Source organism: Cetorhinus maximus, chromosome 16 (assembly GCF_964194155.1).
Source record: "Cetorhinus maximus chromosome 16, sCetMax3.hap1.1, whole genome shotgun sequence".
Taxonomy (NCBI): Eukaryota; Metazoa; Chordata; class Chondrichthyes; order Lamniformes; family Cetorhinidae; genus Cetorhinus; species Cetorhinus maximus.
This window is the reverse complement of record NC_135894.1, coordinates 57,169,195-57,189,674: the sequence shown is the minus strand read 5'-3', so window position 1 is coordinate 57,189,674 and position 20,480 is coordinate 57,169,195. Positions and strand designations below refer to the sequence as shown.

At 40.8% G+C, this 20,480-nt stretch overlaps 1 protein-coding gene across 9 annotated transcripts in view; it reads left to right on the top strand.

Annotated features, from left to right (window-relative positions):
• tab3 (TGF-beta activated kinase 1 (MAP3K7) binding protein 3) overlaps window positions 1-20,480 on the top strand; it is a 130,166-nt gene that overhangs the window by 42,473 nt on the left and 67,213 nt on the right. For 8 of the 9 annotated variants that reach the window (XM_078559835.1, XM_078559838.1, XM_078559843.1 and 5 more), the window contains exon 2: window positions 13,461-13,656. In XM_078559835.1, the coding sequence (XP_078415961.1) occupies window positions 13,555-13,656 (102 nt within the window). In that variant the 5' untranslated portion in view covers window positions 13,461-13,554. Of the gene's footprint in view, window positions 1-3,025; window positions 3,199-13,460; window positions 13,657-20,480 lie in introns of those variants that run through there. The other variant, XM_078559836.1, reaches the window with a different exon arrangement.

Below are 20,480 nucleotides of genomic sequence, written 5' to 3'. Positions count from 1 at the left end.
CAGCCTTGGCAAACGGAGTGCAGTTGACTAACCAAGTGAAGACATGGGAGTTTGCTGAGAGGGGAGTTGGGGGGAGAAGGAGTTGTTTGTTTCCTCATTCTACCTTTCTCACCCCATAGAAATTGGCCCTTGCTCTACTCCAGGGAACAGAGCTAGCTATTTGGAAGTATCTGGTAAGTGGATAAGTTCTATTCCGTCCCTAAGTTTTAAAATAGTACACAATTTGTTGGTAAAGTTGATAAAATATATAAGAAAGCAACATAAGTGATTAACATAATTAAGTAATTATTTAAAAGGATGGCAGGGCAGGAGATGTGTCAAGGCTGCAGTATGTGGGAGCTCCTGGATAGATTTGTGATCCAGGGCAAACACGTCTGCAGTAAGTGTTTGCAGCTTGAGGAACTTCAGCTCAGAGTCATTGAGCTGGAGGCTGAGCTGCAGACTCTGCGACACATCAGGGAGGAGGAAAGTTACCTGGATGCTTTATACCAGGAGGCAGTCATGCCACTTAGGATAGGGTCTTCTGATTTGGTCAGTGGCCAGGGACAAGTGGGTGTGACTGCAAGTGAGGCAGGTAAGGGGACCCAGAGGGCAGGAGTATGAATGTCTGCAATTGTCCAACAGGTTTGAGGTTCTCTCAGCTTGTTTGGATGAGAGGTGGGGCTGTAGGGTGGATGAGAAAACTGACCATGGCATCATTGTACAGGAAGCCATCCAGGTTGCGGGGAGCAAAAAGGTATATGTAGTGGCAGTAGGGGACAGTATAGCAAGGGGGTTGACACTGTTCTCTGGCAAAGAGCAAGAGTCCAGACGGCTTTGTTGCCTGCCCAGTGCCAGGGTTTGGGACATCTGATCAGGGCTGAAGAGGAGCTTGCAGTAAGACGGGGAAAATCCAGTGGTCGTGGTCCATGTAAGTACCAATGACATCGGCAGGATGAGGAAGGAGGCTCTTTATAGTCAGTATGAAGAGCTAGGCACCAAATTAAGAAGCAGAGCCTCAAAGGTGGTAATTCCTGGATTATTACGGGAGCCACCTGCAAATTGGCATAGGACAAATAAGATTAGAGAAATGAATGCATGGCTCAAAGACTGGTGTGGTAGAAGTGGGTTCCAGTTTGTGGGGCACTGGCGCCAGTATTGAGGAAAGTGGGATCTATATTGTGCTGGGGCTAGTGTCCTCACGAGCCGCCCAACTAGGATACAAGAGAGGGTTTGAAACTGAATAGTGGGAACAAGGCATCAAATTTGGGAAGATGTTGTAAACCAAAGAATTTTTTAAAAATTTATTCACGGGATGTGGGTTTTGCTGGCTGAGCCAGCATTAGTTGCCCTTGCGAAGGTGATGGTGAGCTGCCTTCTTGAACCGCTGCAGTAGAGACAAGGCAAGTTAGGGTGTTAATATGGGAAATGATTAACAGACTGTGACATGAAGGGACAGAGAGTACCAAGGGTAAAACAGCAGGTAAGGCTAGATGCTACAAAAATAAATATGATCTGATAGCCATTACAGATACATGGATGTAGGATGACATAGATTGGGACCTGAATTTTGAAGGGTATGTGACATTTATTAATTAATGATGGTATTAGCACATTAGAGAGGGATGACCTAAGTTCAGGAAACCAGGATGTCGAAGCGGTTTGAGTTAAGATGAGAAATGACAAACGCAAGAAGTCACTTGTGGGAGTGGTGTACAGGCCCCTTAATTGTAACTACACAGTAGGACAAAGTATATAAGAAGAGATAATGGGACCTTGCCAAAAAGGTACAGCAATAATCATGGGAGATTTTAACCTAAAGATAGACTGGAAAAATTAGATGGGGAAAGGTAGCGTAGATGAGGAGCTCATAGAATATTTTTGGGATAGTTTCTTCGAACAGCGCATTCTGGAGCCAACCAGAGAGCAAGCTATACTAGACCTGGTATTGAGCAACAACTTGGGATTAATTCATAACCTCATAGTGAAGTCACCCATTGGGAGCAGCGATCATAATATGATTGAATTTTACATTCGTTTTGAGGGAGAAACAAGTGTGTCCGAGACTGGTATTTTAAACTTAAATAAGAGCAATGATGAGGGCATGAAAGCAGAGCTAGTTAAAGTGAACTGGCAAATGAGGTTAAGGGATTGGTCAATAGAAGTTCAGTGGCAGACATTTAAAGGGATATTTCAGAATACACAGAATGTATACATTCCAATTAGAAAGAAAAATTCCAAGGGGTGGGCCCACCATCCGTGGTTAACTAAAAAAGTTAAAGACAGTATCAAGCTTGAAGAAAAAGCATATAGATATGCAAAGATGGGTGGCAGGTCAGAAGATGAGAAAGAATATAAAGAACAGCAAAGAATGGCAAAAAGATTGATAAGAAGGGAAAAATTAGAGTATGAGAGAAAGCTATTTAGTAATATAAAGATAGTAAGAGTTTCTATAGATATTAAAATAAGATAAGAGTTAACAAAGTGAGCATTGGTCCTATAGAAAGTGCGTCTGGGGAGTTGATAATGGAAAGTAGGGAGATGGTGGATGAATTAAACAGATATTTTAATTTGGTCTTCACTATAGAGGACACAAGTAACACTCTGGAAATAGCTGTAAATCAGGAAATGGAAGGGAAGGCTGAACTCTGGAAAATGGCAATCACCAGGGAAGTGGTATTGAGCAAATTGTTGGGGTTGTGGGCTGACAAATCCCCAGGTCCAATGGACTTCAATCTAAGATCTTGAAAGAAGTGGCTAGTGAGATAGTTGGTGCACTGGTTTTAATTTCCAAAATTCCCTAGATTCGGAACGGTTCCATTAGATTGGAAAGTAGCATATATAACTCCTTTATTCAAAAAGGGATAGAGACAGAAAGCAGGAAACAATAGGCCAGTTAGCTTCTAACATTTTTCCTACGACAGATGTTAGGCTATTATGGTGTAGGGGGTAACATGGATAGAAGATTGGCTAGTTAACAGGAAGCAGAGAGTTGACATAAATGGGTCTTTTTCAGGTTGGCAGGATTTGACGAAGTGGTGTGCCGAATACGTTTGACATGTGGACACGCGTGAGGATATTCTGCATACCCAACATAAACAAAGGCTAAGGAAGAACTGCTGGGGCCTCAACTTTTTACAATTTATATAAATGGCTTGGATGAAGGGACCGAAGAAATAGATTGTTAAATTTGCTGATGAATCAAAGATAGGAAGGAAGGTAAATTGTGAAGAGGACATACGGAGGCTACAAAATGACTATATATAGGTTAAGTGAGTGGGCAAAGACCTGACAAATGAAGTATAATATGGGCAAATTGAAATTGTTCATTTTGGCAGGAAGAATAAAAAGGAAGTTTATTATCTAAATGGTGAGAGATTGCAGAGCTCTGAGATTCAGAAGGATCTGGGTGTCCTGGTGTATGAATCACAAAAGGTTAGTATGCAGGTACAGCAGGTAATTAGGAAAGCTAATAGAATGTTATAGTTTATTGTGAGGGGAATTGATTACAAAAGTTGGGAAGTTATGCTTCAGTTGTACAGGGCATTGGTGAGACCACATCTGGAGTATTGTGTACAGTACTGGTCTCCTTATTTAAAGAAAGATGTAAGTACGTTAGAATCAGTTCAGAGAAGGTTTACTAGACTAATACCAGGAATGGGCGGGTTGTCTTATGAAGAAAGACTGGACAGGTTAGGCTTGTATCCACTGGAATTTAGAAGAGTAAGAGGCGACTTAATTGAAACCTTTAAGATCCTGAGGGGTCTTGATGTGGAGAGGATGTTTCCTCTTGTGGGAGAATCCAGAACTAGGGGTCACTGTTTAAAAATAAGTGTTGTCTCATTTAAGACAGAGATGAGGACATTTTTTTTCTCTGAGGGTTGGGAGTCTTTGGAACTCCCTTCCTCCAAAAGGCATTGGAAGCAGAGTCCTTGAATATTTTTAAGGCAGAGCGAGATAGATTCTTGATTAACAAGGTGGTGAAAAGTTATCTGGGTACGCAGGAATATAGGGTTGAGGTTACAGTCAGACCAGCCATGATCTTATTGAATGGCGGAGCAGGCTCGAGGGGCCGAGTGGCCTACTCCTGCTCCTAATTCGTATGTATGTATGTATGTATGTATGTAAGCCCTGGAACAAGTGAACAGGTTCACATACCTTGGGCAGAATATCACAGACAATGGGAGATGTGATTTTGAGATCTGAAGGAGAATTGAGAAAGCCAAATCGAGCTTTGTCAGAATGAAGGACTTGTTAATATCAAAGAAACTGAACCTGAATCTTGGGGAAAGAATGCTGAGGTGCTACATTCTGCCATCTATATTATATGCCTCGGAAATATGGACAGCAAACAGAGATATTGATAAGCCGAATGCACTCAACGTGTGGACATGTAGTAGGATATTCTGCATATCCTACATAGACAAAGGCTAAGAAAGAACTGTTGGAAAAGGCTGGAGAGAAGAGGAAATTAGTGCATGACATCAAAGAGAGAAAGGCAATATTTTGGTCACATCATTAGAGCAGACGGTAGGCAGGGAAATTATTGGAAGGAAAGATTGATGGAAAACATAGGAAAGAAAAACAAGAGAAAATGGATGACAGATATAATGGACTGGATACAATTGACATGTGTATGGACAGACAGGAGTGGAGATCCATGGCAGTCAAACTTCTGGGAAGTTGGTAACAGCAGTGAACGAAATGAACAAACAAAGCAACCACCCATTCTAGGCAGGCATGTGTTTTGTATATTATGGTGTGTTCCATTGTTGAGCAAAGAATGATAGAAAATGTTCAGGAGTTTTGTACAAAATCAATGACTTTTTAATGAAAATAAATCGGGTTTGAATTTTTTTAAAGTTGTGAACTGTTACTCTAGTGTTCTAACTATTAATACTTGCTGTAACATACAGTTGCGTGCTTGTCTTTTAACTAGTAGCCCAGATTTGAGATGCAGAGCTGGCTCATGTTGAGCAGTGCTGCTTGGTTCAGTTTCTGGATTGCAAACTTGATTCAATAGAATAACACCATCCCAAGTTTTTAATAAAAAGACCAGTTAGCTTACTCTGGTACAAAATAATCCAAATATTCTGTATATATCTCAGTATTCTGTCTTAACTGGGATTTAGAGTAATTGGCCATCAATTCCAATTGTTTCCGTTTTGAACACCCTTTTTCGGACCAGTTTTTTTAAAATTAAAGTTGTGTATTTTTCATAAGCCATCCCTCTTTTCACTTTACAGAGCCATTGTTCTTTTCCATGTTCAATTATTTTGAGTTCACCTGTTTGCAACTTTTTTTTCTGCATTTGCCTCGCAAGTTTAAAGTTTAATTTTCATTATATTTTTGCATGTGAAAGCTTGTATGATGAGGAAGTGCTATTCTATTCTATGCTATTTTTAAAAATTTATGTACGTGGACTCTACTGTGCAACATGATTCTAAAAATAGTGCAGTGGCAGGAAATGGTTCTTCAATGTACATTTTTGCGTGTAGGATTTAAACTGCTCTAAGATTCAAGATTGCAAGCAGTTGTATGGCCTCCTGCTGCAGTGAATTGTAGCAGATTGTGTCAGAGTATTAGAAATGTTTACAAGTCACAAATGACATCCAGTGTGGCTGTGACAGTGGCACAGGTAAACTATCCTCCTTGACCTGCCGGCTGCCTTTGACATGGTTGATTGTATCATCCTTTTCTACTGCCTCTCCAATGCCATCCAACTGGGTGGGATTGCACTGGCTTGGTTCCATTCTTACCTAATTGTTGCCAACGAATCGCCCACACCAACTTTTGTTCCTGCTCTCGCACTATTACCTCTGATGTTCCAAGAGACCTATCCTAGGTCCCTCCTATTTCTCCTCAGGCAGCAGCATCCGAAAACACTGCATCAGTTTCCACGTTTATGCTGATGACGTCCAGCTCTGCCTCACCCCCCAATGTTCCCTCTAATTTTTTCCATCCACATGCAGAATGCATTTTGTCATGTGTACACTATCAAGGTAATTTGCAGATGTGCACCACCAGTAGAAACAAAAATCCTATATATAACATTTTAAAAAAGTTACCATAGGTATTTAAGCAGAAAGAAAGAATATTAAAAGAAGGGATAATTAACAAGGTGCTCTGTTTGAGATGTGTATTTAGTATGAAATCAAATAAAAAAAACACTGCAAAATTTTCAGGAGCCTTTTAGAATCTTACATCTATCTATTCCTTTGAGGCATAAAACAAAATCATCAATTTTTTTGACAGGAAACAAAATATTTAGCATTCAAGCACGAAATAAATATTTGCGTTTTATGCTTGAAATTAGATTATATCTCAATTTGATACTTTTTTTTATCTAGTGTCTTTACATGTACAAAAATATGTATTATCCTTTTGTGGCACAATATTAAACAATTTTTTTCTTTCAGTTTGACATTTCTTGATTTTGGAGACCACTCATTGCTCTCACTGAAGTGAGACCCTGAGCCAGTAGTTGGCTGTCTAAATGGTGGGACCGATACTTGTACCTGGTCAAGAAGATTTTCTCTTGTCTTTACCACTCTCAAAGTAGTTATATACCGTGTTAATGTTTACTTCACTAGTTGGAAGTGTGAAATTTGGTCCTCATTAGCATATCCAGGTGATTTTCTTTCATTCTCTCCCCTCTTGCCATTTCTGAAGCCATATTGTTTTTGAACCCATTTCCTGCTCTTGGGTCCCTATTCACACTAAATTGCTGACCACCAAATTTTTCCTCCAGACCCTGATACTAGCATAAATTCTTAACACTTCCATCTCCTCTCTCTGTCAAACTTCATTTACAATCTACTGTCAGAATTCCCGCCACAAAATCCCAACCTTTGACCCATTTGTCCAGTCAAATTACTATCTCATTTCCAACCTTTGTTTCTTCTGCAAAGTCCTTCTTTGCCTTGTCACCTCCAAAGCCTGTACACATCTTTCCCACAACTCCATATCGGAACTTCTCCAATTAGGTTTTAAGACTGGCCACAGCACAGAGATGGCCCTTAATAAAGTCACAAATTACATCCAATGTGGTTGTAACTGTGGTGCACTATCCCACATTAAGGTTCACTACAGACCACAGTCTACATCTCTCCTTTGACCCTGTTAATCACACTTTGGTTTAATGTTTGCAAGGTTCCTTTAAATTTTGTCTTTGTTTTTGCAGTTTCCCTTTAAGGGGCTGCCTTATACTTTGTCCCTAATTTTGTTAATTTAGTTTACTTGATTGACTCAAAAGAGTTACACCTCCTTTGTTGTCCATCTGAGTGGGATGGCAACATCCTTCAACAGGTTCAGTTCTTACTTATTGCAGCTGTAGAATCCTCTGCAATGATTTCTCATCCCTCTCCTATATTGTCACTTTTGGAGTTGCCAAGGAACTGCCATTATTCAGAGTTGATGAAAGGTCATTAACCTGAGATGTTAACACTATTTCTCTGCACAGATGTTGCCTGACCTGCTGAGTATTTCCAGCATTTTCGGTTTCTGTTATTTAAGGACTGATTCCATGTCTGTGTGCGTGACAATGCACTTGATCCATTTTGGGTTTTCTCAGTGAAAACAGCCAAAGAGTCATAGAATCTTGCAGCACAGGAGAAGGCCATTTAGCCCATTATGCATACGATGGCTCTTTGAAAGGGCAATCCAATTTATTCCCATACCTCAGTTTTCCCCTGTAACGTTGTAAATTAGCCCTCTTTCAAGTACATATTAAATTACTTTTTCAAAATTCCTATGGATTCTGCTTCCACCACCCTTTCAGGTAGTGTGTTCCAGTTCTTAACGAGCCTCTGTGTGAATACATTTCCCCCTTTTGTGCTTTGGCCAATTATTTTAAATTTATGATCTCTGCTTATCGACCCACTTGCCAGAGGAAATATTTTCTCCCTGCTTGCTCCATCAAACCCCTTACAACTGTGAATACTTCTATTAGGTCTTCCCTTAAACTTCCCTTCTCTAAGAAGAACAGTCCTAGTTTCTGCACAACCATATAACTGAACTCTCTCATCCCTGGCATCATTCTGGTAAACCTCCTCTGTACCCTCTCCACATCTATTCTTCAATGCCTGTGTAAAAGTAATAAAGGAAAGGTCCTTTATCGATGCAACAAATTTCAGAATCTTTTCTATATTTCCAGTATATAATTCTATACAGGGACCCCCATTAGCTTTGCTGCTGCCACTTTGTGTGTCGTCTGGTGCGCACAAGGATTATTTAAGTCAGCAGCTATTAACAAACTCTTTGGCAAAGGTGTGTGTGACTTCGTGAATTTAACCACGCAGTAACTCAGCACAAGCCTCCAAGGCCACTTTGAAGGCTTGCTTTTGACAGATGGATGCACTCAAATAGTCCAATACTCTGGGTGACTTTTGAGTCACTTTCTACTGAGGCCTGTGGAATTTAATTCCCTTATGAAATAGGGATGGTACAGGTAAATGCTTCACTATGGCCTTTGAATGTTGATGTATGCACATTTCTATTGCACCATTCAAGAAAATCTTTACTTCAACATCTTGTCGGTGAAGGTAAACCTGTACTACAGGTAACCCTCGCTGTACCGTCAACCTGTTTTCCGAGTATCAAGTATTTCTCGACAGACCAGTTCCACACTTCTTGTTCTTTGTAGTAAAGGTTGCCATGTACATGTTTTGCTAAATGAACATAATTGTTGTTGTTGCTAACCTGAGACCCAATCAAATTTCCTGCCAAAATAGCGGCCTCAAGTTATTGGGAAATGAGCAGGCGTGTGAAACAATTTATGAAAAAGATGTTAAAGTGAAAATTTTGTTGAACGGTGCAGATGAAATGTGCAAGCATCTTGAGACCTCCATGTCCTGGTTCTGCTGTGATGATGCTCTGCTATAAGCATGGGCAGAGTTGGAACTGTTCACAGTAGATCAGCCCTGGATGTCCTGATGTGATGCTTTCCCGAATGCACCTTTGGTTCTTATCGTGAGTTGGGAGATTTTGTATTGGACCAAACCATGCTATCCCTGCCAGCTCTGCTTTCTGGCTCAAAACTTCAGACTGTTGGTAAGGGTGCACATGCTGCTTCAAGTGTAATAAATAAATCTGGTATTGCGTGAAGTTGTTTTAATGTAGGCAGTCAATGTTGGCTGGTATATATTTGGTTTGGACCAGCATTATCATCAGTTTCAACATTCTAGGTGTTGAGATTGATTCAGGAGAAATAAAATAGCTTGCCTCTGATAATGATGATAAATGTATTTTTAGCAAACCTAATTCCAAACATGCTACCTCTGCACGTTTGACAATTACTTGCTTTTTTCTAAATTCTAGTGTGATGTGTTCAACATTTGGTTAAGATTTTATGTTTAGAATCAAATAATTAAACTGCAGAATTTGTCATTGGAACATAGTTTTTTCCTTCTACCTCCTGAGGACAAGTTTTTTTCCTTTTACCTCCTGAGGACACTTAAAATGACAACTAGTTGCATTTTGAGGATAGTTGGAACTAGATGGTAATTACAGTGGCTTAGACAACCGTAAGAAATGATTGCATTTGTTTTAAATTTCAGATGTTTGCCAAGTCGTAATCCTAATCTATCGATTTAGCTCTTTTTCTGTTTAGTTGTAGCATAGATTTGGTATTTGAAAAAGATCTTGTCAAATGAGCAAAACATCATTTGATTGCAATTCTAGGATTTTTAGTTTGCTGGACAAGATGAGTCTTTGCTGTCTTTGGCAATGTGGAACTACGAAGGTATCATTTGTGGAAATTTACATAATTCAAGTTTGATACAACTATAATTGTATTTCAACTCAAATGTTTTAATACTATATAATTATCTTTCCATTCATACTACACAGCATTAACCAGACATGTGAACTCATTCCCATTGTGCCCAATTCTGGGCACCACACTTTTAGGAAGGAGGTTGAAGCTTTGGAGAACATACAGAAGAGAGCTACTGGAATGGCTCCAGGGATCAGGGATTACAATTATGTGGATAGACTGGAGAAGTTGGGTTTCCTTTCCTTAGAGCAGAGGGGGCTAAGAGGATATTTGATTATGGATTCTCTCGTTGCTTTGGATGAATGTTCACCAATTATTCACTGTCTAGTTTGGCTTCGACTCAGTGTAATAAGCCAAATTTTGATTTGCAGATCCAATTGAAAATACAACATATAAAGTTACTGTTGGTGGCAATGGCTTTGTGTTGTGCTGCTGGTGTATTGAGTCCAGTTCTGCACGCTGCACTTTAGGAAGGATGTGACGGCATTGGAGAGAGTGCAGAAAAGATTCATGAGAATGGTTCCAGGGTTAAGGAACTTCAGTTTTGAAGATAGATTGGAGAAGTTAGGACTGTTTTCCTTGTTTGGGGGCGAGGGTGCGCGGGAGAAGGCTGAGAGGAGATTTGATAGAGGTATTCAAAATCATTAGGGGCCTGAGCAGAGTAGATAGGGAGAAACTATTCCCACTCATGAAAGGATCGAGAACAAGAGGGTGCAGAGAACAAAAGAAGCAAAAGCAATATGAGAAGAGACTTTATCATGCATTGAGTGGGTTAAGATCTGGAGTGCATTGCCTGAGTGTAGTGGAGGCAGGTTCACTTGAAGCATTCAAGACGGAATTAGGTGTTAGCTGAAATGAAGAGTGTGCAGGGTTATGAGGAGATGGCAAGAGAATGGCACTCTGAATTGTTCATTCGAAGAGCTGATGCAGACACAATGGGCCAACTGGCCTCCTTTTGCGCTGTAACAATTCTGTGATTCTGTGCCTCCTTATCCTGTAAGGACCTGAACCTGTTCTCCTCAAATGATGGGATTGCTCGATGACAGAGACAGCTCCATTTAGATCTGTCCAGAGTTATTTTTCCCCATGTAGTGGGATCCAACTTACAGACTTTGAGATTGGGTTTGAGAAGGACTTTGTATCTGAGTTCGGGATACCCTCTGGTGTGGGTTCCTGCTCAACTGGCTGTTGAATACTTTGTTTAGTACCCTCCATGTGAAGCACATAGCTGACCCAGCAAAGCTGAGGTCTGATGAGCATGCTCTTGATACCAGGTATGCGGAACCTAGCAGAGCTTCAGTGTTAGGGATTTTGTCCTGCTACTTGATATTTCAGGTAGATCTTGTGTTAAAGGTGGAATTCTTGTAGTTGTTTTGTGATGCCAGTAGGTTGTACATGTCTCATAGTCAGAGAAAAGTGATCGGAGAACCTCTTCAATCTTTGTTTTGAGACAAACACCATGCCCTGTCCAAAGCCTTTGGGTGAGATTTGATAGAAGCATTTGAAATCATGTTTTGATCAAGTAAAGAAAAATAAACTTTCCAATGGCAGAAGAGTCGATAACCAGAGGGCACAAAACCAAGCTGATTGGTGAAAGAGCCAGAGGAGACCTGAGGGAAAACTTGTTTTTACAAGGACTAGATAGGATTTGGAATATACTTCTTGATATGGCGCTGGCTGCAGATCCAATAGTAGTTTTTGTAAGGAATTGGATAAGCATTTGAATGAGAATAAGATGGTTGGATATAGGGAATGTGCAGGGGAATGGGATTGCTCTTCAAAAGAGCTGGCGCACACAATATGGGTCAAATGACAGAATAGCTCGGTGCAGCAGGCTATCTGATTCTGTGATCATCAGTTTTGTTCCATACTGGTATTTTGGTTGGGGAAAAACCTGAGTGACACTTCACTGGAAAGGAATTGGTGTCCTGTCAGTTACGCTTTTGTTCGATGTGAACAGTGATCATTTAGTTGCTGTAAATTGAGTAAATGCAGTATTATAAAGTGTTTTAAGTGAAGATAAATTATTGATTTTCCTCAAAGACAGTATGGAAATAGCAGGTACAGTTAAAGGTAATTAATAAGTATCACAGATGGAGCATAAGCTTAATACTTTTTTTTCCTACAACTAATTGGAACTAATATATTAAACATGTTTAGCAAAAGCACGATTCCTACGATTCTAACTTCTGTTACATATGCCGTCAATAGTGGCCATTCGGCATTGTCCTTCTTTAAGCCTAGAATGAGCAGTTGTTTGCATGCAGTTGAACATCCAACAGATGCGAGTTGTTGTGAGATCAAAGCTTTAGACTTGGGTGTGGTGATGCTGATAGGCTTCTCTCCTAGTGGGTTTCCTATAAATACAGGTTGGTGCCCTGGATTCCACTCAACATGTGGGGAAAAACCAGAAGACACTGTTGCAGAACATCTTTTGGATAAAATTATTTCTGGCTGTTGCACCATCACTATAGTACTCTACTTATATATGTTACTGTGCAAATCTGAAAAGAGTCCCTGTTGTAACTAATAATTAACCAAGAAGCACAGCTTCCAAAATCGTGAGTTAACTTCAGCACAGTATACGCAGTCTGACTTAATGTGCAATTTATATGAAAGTATTACTGAGATGGGACAGCTTTTAAACTGTCTATTTGATGTTAGTACATGGCTTTCTTGGACCCGAGGCCATCACTAAAATGCAGGATAGAAATGGAAATGCCCTCCAGTGTATTGGTAGCAAGATGCCTGGAGAAGGTTGTTTCACATTGCTATGTCCATTTTGGATGCTATGTGAAAGGAGCCCATGTGAAACCCTGCCACAAAGTTTTAAAAGTATTAGCTTTAGTAATCCCATGTATTGCTATTCTCATCAAAAATAACACCAAGAACCACGTGTCATTTAGCAATAATTGATGTGTGCAATTGAATATGCATGTATATTGTTATGTTTTTCTTCAATTTAACATATTACCAGAAAATGAAAATGTTTTTCTGCTCGTGCTGCTTTGATAGCACAGGAACAGAATGTTGACGTTACTGTGTAAATCTGAAATGAGTGAGTCCCTGTTGTAACTAATAATTAACCAAGAAACACAGCTTCCAAAATGAGTCTCCAGTAATGCAAACTTTCCAGGTTACATTAATGGCCTTTTGCTGTGTTGCAAGTCTCTGGATCTATGAATGTATTGTGTCTTTTGTGCACATTGTAATGCCTCAACCTCTGTACACATTTAAGTTGCGCTGTATATTTCATGTCCATCATTTCTGGGTGGTTGCTCAAAGCTTGAGATTCCACAGCTTGAGATATTTAAAATAACCAAATTTGTTTCTGCCTCGTTTACCTGGTTACTTTAGAGAATTCAGCTTTTTCCCTAAAAAAATAATTAACATCCACTAGATAAGGAAAGAGCCTTGAACACTACCTGCTAAGTGTTATACTTACTCGCATAAGTCACTGCACTCTAAATACTCTATAATGAATTACAATTGGAGACATCTTGGCTTGATGTGCATAAGTACAAGTGTTTTTAATGACCCATTGGGGGTACAACTTATTAAGGGCACTTACATTCTATGAATGTATCTGCCCATAGTGCTGGAGGAGTTGGGGGTTAGCCTGTATTTCTGACTAGCAGTAAACCTCAGCTGTGTTACCCATTCCTGAAATTTTCACTTTTTATTTTGTCTTTCTCTCTCTCTACAGAAAATGCCAGAAGGATCGGAGGACTGTAGGCACTGGCAGGCCCATTGACATCCATCCCCTGTAACTGTTCCAGTATATCCATCCAATCCTGACAATGGCGCAGGGCATCCAGCAGATTGATATTCAGGTGCTGCATGACCTCCGACAGCGCTTCCCTGAGATCCCAGAAGGAGTGGTGTCTCAGTGCATTCTGCAGGTACTGTGTTTAAAATAGGACCCATCAGCTGCTAAATATGTTTTTATTTTGGAACAGCGGCAAAGTAAAAGCTCGGTGTAGTCTTATGCTCTTTGTGCTGCTTTAAATTATTGCATAGATGCTAACTCAATTACAAATTACCTCCAGCTATGGGCTTGACAATCTTTCAGTATAGGCAAAGTTGTTTAAATTACTTGTACCCTAACCAATTGTCTGTCAATGTAACCTGACACATAAAGAATGTAGACCACAGGTATTATAATTTATATTGAAAAGAACAAATACTTGGGATAATTTTCAATGAGTTTGGAAGTTTAAACACTTAAAAATATACATACACAATGAAGAAATAGTTCAATAAAAATAAGGACACCTGAACTCTGAGAACTAAAAGGAGTATTTGAGGTGTAAAGAAAACCTCAAAGGACGAGTTCTGCTAAGCACAATACAACATGGTTCTTGCAGTATCATAAGAGGAGTTTAAAGGAGACAGTTATTTTTGCTTCCAACTTCAAGTTTAAAAAGTGTTATGATCGATGCAGGTGGTAAAGTGGAGTTACTTAAAAATCTCAGAGGGAAACTTTAAACAACTGTCATAACCTATAATTTTAAGTGTTATGTTTGAGATGCGAACTGATGGTCTGATTCCTGAATTTAGAGTCGCGAGGTAAACTAAATGAAACAGTTGATTAACTTACACAAGTTAAATATATATATATATATATACACATAGCTACAAATTACTACTATTATTGCTTTTAATAAATTCCTGAACTAATCTCAATTAAGGCAACAGCAACCCATAGACTTACCCAAAGACCAGGCAAAGTATTTTCACCTTATGACTTCAAAATGAAGTTCTTTTCACTTTGGTTCCTTGCAGACACAGTGGTAGGCTTACAGCTGCCTTTTGATCTCTCATTGCCTCCGCTCTGCACACCCAAAATGGTTGTCTTGTTATACCTATCACTGCCCATAGAATGTTAATTCTCATTGTATCAACAACCTCTGAACTAAACCTCTCTAACAATAAAACCCCTTTCATAGTACCAATTTTATTAGTAATATAAATATATTGCTTGGTAGCTGCTAGATAGGTGTCCATTTTCACCTTACTTCTTGAGTGCTCCATTCAAAAAATGCGAATGCGCACTATCTCTCTTACATATCAAAATTAGTACACATCAAAGCACCCAGACTAGCTGGCTTTAATCCAATTAAGATTCACCCACAGGCTAAACTACTATTTTAAAAGATAAATATTTTCCAAAATATTACATACATTAAAAGCTTCATGACAAAAGTAGCAATATTTAAGGAAACTTTTAAAAAAATATTTAGAGGGTTATTTGCTATACAATTTCTGTAATCAGCCCAATATCAAAGATTTTCAAGTACACTTTGCAAGGATGCTAACATTAGAACCTATTTAGCACGGTGGTTGTGTGGCACTACCACCGTGCTAAATGGGATAGATTTTGGACAGACATAGCAACTCAAGACTGGGCATCCATGAGGCGCTGTGGGCCATTAGCAGCAGCAGAACTTTATTCAAACACAACCTGTAACCTCAAGGCCCGGCATATCCCCCACTGTTCCCTGGCTTGAAGGTAATGTTATCAACCCTGGTTCAATGAGGAATGCAGGACGGCATGCCAGGAGCAGCACTAGCATACCTAAAAATGAGATGTCAACCTGGTGAAGCTATAGCGCAGGATTACTTGCATGCCAAACTGCATACGCAGAAAATGATAGACAGAGCTAAGCAATCCTACAACTGACGGGTCAGATCTAAGCTCTGCAGTCCTGCCACATCAGTTGTGAATGGTAGTGGACAATTAAACAACTCACTGGAGGAGGTGGCTCCACAAATATCCCCATCCTCAAATGATAGAGGAGCCCAGTGCATCAGTGCAAAAGATAAGGCTGAAGCATTTACAACAATCTTCAGCCAGAAGTGACGAGTGGATGATCCATCTCGGCCTCCTCCAGAGGTCCCCAACATCACAGATGCCAGTCTCTAGGCAATTTGATTCATTCAGCGTGATGTCAAGAAACATCAGTTTCTGCAAAAGCAGTATCTGACAATATTCCAGCAATAGTATTGAAGACTTGTGCTTCAGGACTTGCTGCACCCCTTGCCAAGCTGTTCCTGGCTTCTACCCAGCTATGTGGAAAATTGCCCAGGTAAGTCCTGTACACACAAAGCAGGACAAATCCAACCCGACCAATTACTGCTCCGTCAGTCAATTCTCGATCATCAGTAAAGTAATGGAAAGGGTCATCAACAGTGCTATCGAGCGACACTTGCTTAGCGATAACCCGCTCACTGACGCCCAGTTTCTGCCAGGGCCCCACAACTCCTGACCTCATTACAACCTTGGTTCAAACATGGACAAAAGAGCTGAACTCCCGAGGTGAGGCGAGAGTGACTGCCCTTGACATCAAGACAGCATTTGATCGAGTGTGTCATCAGGGAGCCCTAGCAAAACTGGAGTCAATGGGAATTGGGGGGAAAACTCTCTGCTGGTTGAAGTCATACCTAGCACAAAGGAAGATGGTTGTGGTTGTTGGAGGTCAGTCATCTCAGCTCCAGGACATGACTGCAGGAGTTCCTCAGGCAGTGTCCTCGGCCCAACCACCTTCAGCTGCTTCATTAATGACCTTCCTTCTGTCATTAGGTCAGATCTGATGTTCACTGATGATTGCACCATTCTCGACTCCTCAGGTACTGAAGCAGTCCATGCCCAAATGCATCAAGACCTGGTCAATTTCCAGGCTTGGGCTGACAAGTGGTAAGTAACATTCATGCCACACAAGTGTTTTGTAATGACCATCTCCAACAAGAGAGAATCCACCCATCGCCCCTTGATGTTCAATGGCATCACCATCATTGAATCCCCTACTATCAACATCCTGAGGGTTACCATTGACCAGAAACTGAACTGGATTAGCTACATAAATACAGTGGTTATAAGAGCAGGTCAGAGGCTAGGACTCGTGCAATTAGTAACCCAGCCCCTGACTCCCCAAAGCCATCATCAACAAGGCACAAGTCAGAAGTGTGATGGAATACTCCCCACTTGCCTGGATGAGTGCAGCTCCCACAACACTCAAGAAGCTTGACACCATCCAGGACAAAGCAGCCCACTTGATTGGCACCACATCCACAAACATTCACTCCCTCCACCACCGATGCACAGTAGCAGCAGTGTGTACCATCTACCAGATGCACTGCAGGAATTCACCAAGGCTCCTTTGACAGCACCTTCCAAACCCACGACCACTACCATCTAGAAAGACAAGGGCAGCAGATACATGGTACACCACCACCTTGGTTCCCCTCCAAGTCACTCACCATCCTCACTTGGAAATATATCGCCGTTCCTTCACTGTCACTGGGTCACAATCCTGGAACTCCCTCCCTGACAACACTGTGGGTGTACCTACGCTACATGGACTGCAACAGTTCAAGAAGGCAGCTCAGCACCACCTTCTCAAGGGCAACTAGGAATAGGTAATAAATGCTGGCTCAGCCAGCAAAGCCCACATTCCATGAATGAATAATAAAAAAAATTATGAAGACTTAAAACTAACATCACCTGTGTCAGATGAGATATATCCGAAATAAAAATTGAATATGTTGGAACCACCCAGGTTTGGCAGCACTTGTAGAGAAAGAGAAACAGAGTTAACGTTTCAGGTCGATGATCTTTCATCGGAACTGCATAAAGTTAAGAGATGTAACAGGTTTTAAGGAAGTAGAGAGACGGGGAAAGAACTAAGGTAAAAAGGGTCTTTGATGGGGTTGAAGACAAGAGTGATTAAATGGCAAAGGGATGATGGTGCAAGGCAAAATGAGATGCTACTGGGGCAAGTAAAGAAACAAAAGATGCCTGGAGGAGATACAAATTGGAAAAGCAAAATAATCACCAAATACTGTTAAAAGTAGTATATATCCTAGGAAAAGACACTCTTAATTGTTGAAGGAGCCCAGGAAGGAAATTTGGTAGGCACAAGTGTAGTCCTGCAGGAATGAAAATAGGTATCAATGTTGTATTACTGGCTGCTCGGCTCAACATCAATTAATGACCCTCTTGGAGAAGAAATTCATCATCTCAGTCTTAAAAGGGAAATTTCTTATTCTGAAGCTGTGCCTCCATTTCTAGATTTCCCCCATGAGAAGAAACATCCTCTCAGCATCTACCCTGTCAAGTCCCCTCAGAATCTTATGTTTCAATAAGATCACCTCTCATTCTTCTAAATTCCAATGAATATAGGCCCAACCTGCTCAACTTTTTCTCGTAAGACAAACCCCTCATCCCAGCAATCGGGCTATTGAACCTTCTCTGAACTGCTTCCGATGCAAGTATATCCCTCCTTAAGTAAGGTGACCAAAACTGCACTCCATATTCTAGATGTGATCTCACCAATGCCCTGTACAGCGGTTGCAAGACTTCCCTACTTTTATATTCTCTCTCCCTTGCAATAAAGGCCAATAGTCCATTTGCCTTCCTAATTATTCACTGTATCTGCAAGCTAACTTTGTGATTCATGTACAAGGACACCCAGGTCCCTCTGTACCACAACATTCTGTACTGTCTCCCCTTTTAAATAATACTCTGCTTTTCTGTTTTTCCTACCAAAGTGGACAGCCTGTTATTTTCCCACATTATACTCTATCTCCCAAATTTTTGTCAACCCACTTGTTCTATCTAAATCCCTTTGCAAACTCGGCCCTCTTCACAATTTACCCTCCTACCTACCTTCATATAATCAGTGAATTTGGTTACAACATACACAATAACAAAAAATGCTGGAAAAACTCAGCAGGTCTGACAGTATCTGTGGCGAGAAAGACAGAGTTAATGTTTCGAGTCCGTATGATTTCTCCCAAAAAGAGTCATACGGACTCGAAACGTTAACTCTGTCTTTCTCTCCACAGATACTGTCAGACCCGCTGAGTTTTTCCAGCATTTTTTTGCTTTTGTTTCAGATTTCCAGCATCTGCAGTATTTTGCCTTTATCTTGGTTACAACACAGTTGGTCACTTCATCTAAGTCATTAATATAGATTGTAAATAGTTGAGGTCCAAGCCCTGATCCCTGTAGCACTCCACTAGTTACATTTTACCATCCTGAAAAATTATCCCCCATTTATTCTGACACGGTTTCCTCTTAGTTAACTCGTCCTCTATCCGTGCTATTACCCCCAACACTATAAGCTTTTACCTTGCGTAGTAATCTTTTATGTGGCACGGTACGAAATGCCTTTTGGAAATCCAAATGCACTACATCTACTGTTTCCCCTTCATCCACCCTGCTTGGTACATCCTCAAAGAACTCTAATAAATTTGACAAGTAGGATTTCCTTTCCACAAAACAATGCTGACTCTGCCTGATTGTATAATTATTTACTAAATGTCTACTACTACCACCTTAATAATGGATTTTAGCACTTAAATTGTTAATGAGATAGCTCATGCAGATGGACAATTGAATTAACAGCATTAAATTTGAGCCTTGCGCATAAGTCAAAAATGTGGATCATAAGCATATAGCGAATGAAATTAAATTAGCAAAGGGATACTGAGAAAGGGACTTAAAGGAATAATGAATGCTACATTTATTTTTTTCTTATTTGTTCACAGGATGTAGTCATCACTGGCTAGGCCAGCATTTATTGCCCATCCCTAATTGCTCTTGAGAAGGTGATGGTGAGCTGCCTTCCTGAACCACTGCAATCTGTGTGGTTTAGGAGGGAATTCCAGGATTTTGACCCAGCGACATTGAAGAAGGAATGGTGGTCTAGTTGCAAGTCAAAATGGTGTGTGGCTTGGAGGGGAACTTGCTGGTGGTGGTGTTCCCATGCACCTGCTGCCCTTGTCCTTCTAGGTGATAGAGGTCACAGGTTTGGAAGGTGCTGTCAAAGGAGCCTTGGTGAATTACTGCAGTGCATCTTGTAAATGGTACACACTGCTGGACTGTGCATCAGTAGTGGAGGGAGTGAATGTTTAAGGTGGTGGATGAGTTGCCAATCAAGCAGACTGCTTTGTCCTAGATCGTGCCGAGCTGCTTGAGTTTTGTTGGGACTGCATTCATCCAGTCAAGTGTAGAGTATTGCATCACACTCTTGACTTGTGCTTTGTAGATGGTGGACAGGCTTTGGGGAGTCAGGAGGTGAGTTAGCTGTTGCAGAATCCCGCCCTCTGACCTACTCTTGTAGCCACAGTATCTCTATGGTTAGTCCAGTTCAGTTTCTGGTCAATGGTAACCCCCCAGGATGTTGATAGTGGGGGATTCAGCAATGGTAATGCCATCGAATGTCATGTTAGTGATGGTTAGATTCTCTCTTGTTGGAGATGGTCATCACCTGGCCCTTATGTAGTGTAAATGACACTTACCACTTATTAGCCCAAGCTTGAATGCTGTCCAGGTCTTGCTACATATGGACACAGACTCCTTCAGTGCCTGAGGAGTCGTGAATTGTGCTGAACATTGGGCAATCATAGGTGAACATGCTCACCTCTGACCTTATGATGGAGGGAAGGTCATTGAAGCAGCTGAAGATAGATGGGCTCGGACACTGTCCTGACGAACTCCTGCAGTGATGTCCTGAGACTGAGATGATCGACCTCCAACCACCACAACCATCTTCCTTTGTGCTAGGTATGACTCCAGCCAGCGGAGAATTTTCTCCAATTCTCATTGACTCCAGTTTTGCTACAGCTCCTTGATATCACAGTCGGTCAAATGCTGCCTTGACATCAAGGACAGTTGCTCTCGCCCCACCTCTTGAGTCAGCTCTTTTTTTCATGTTTGGAC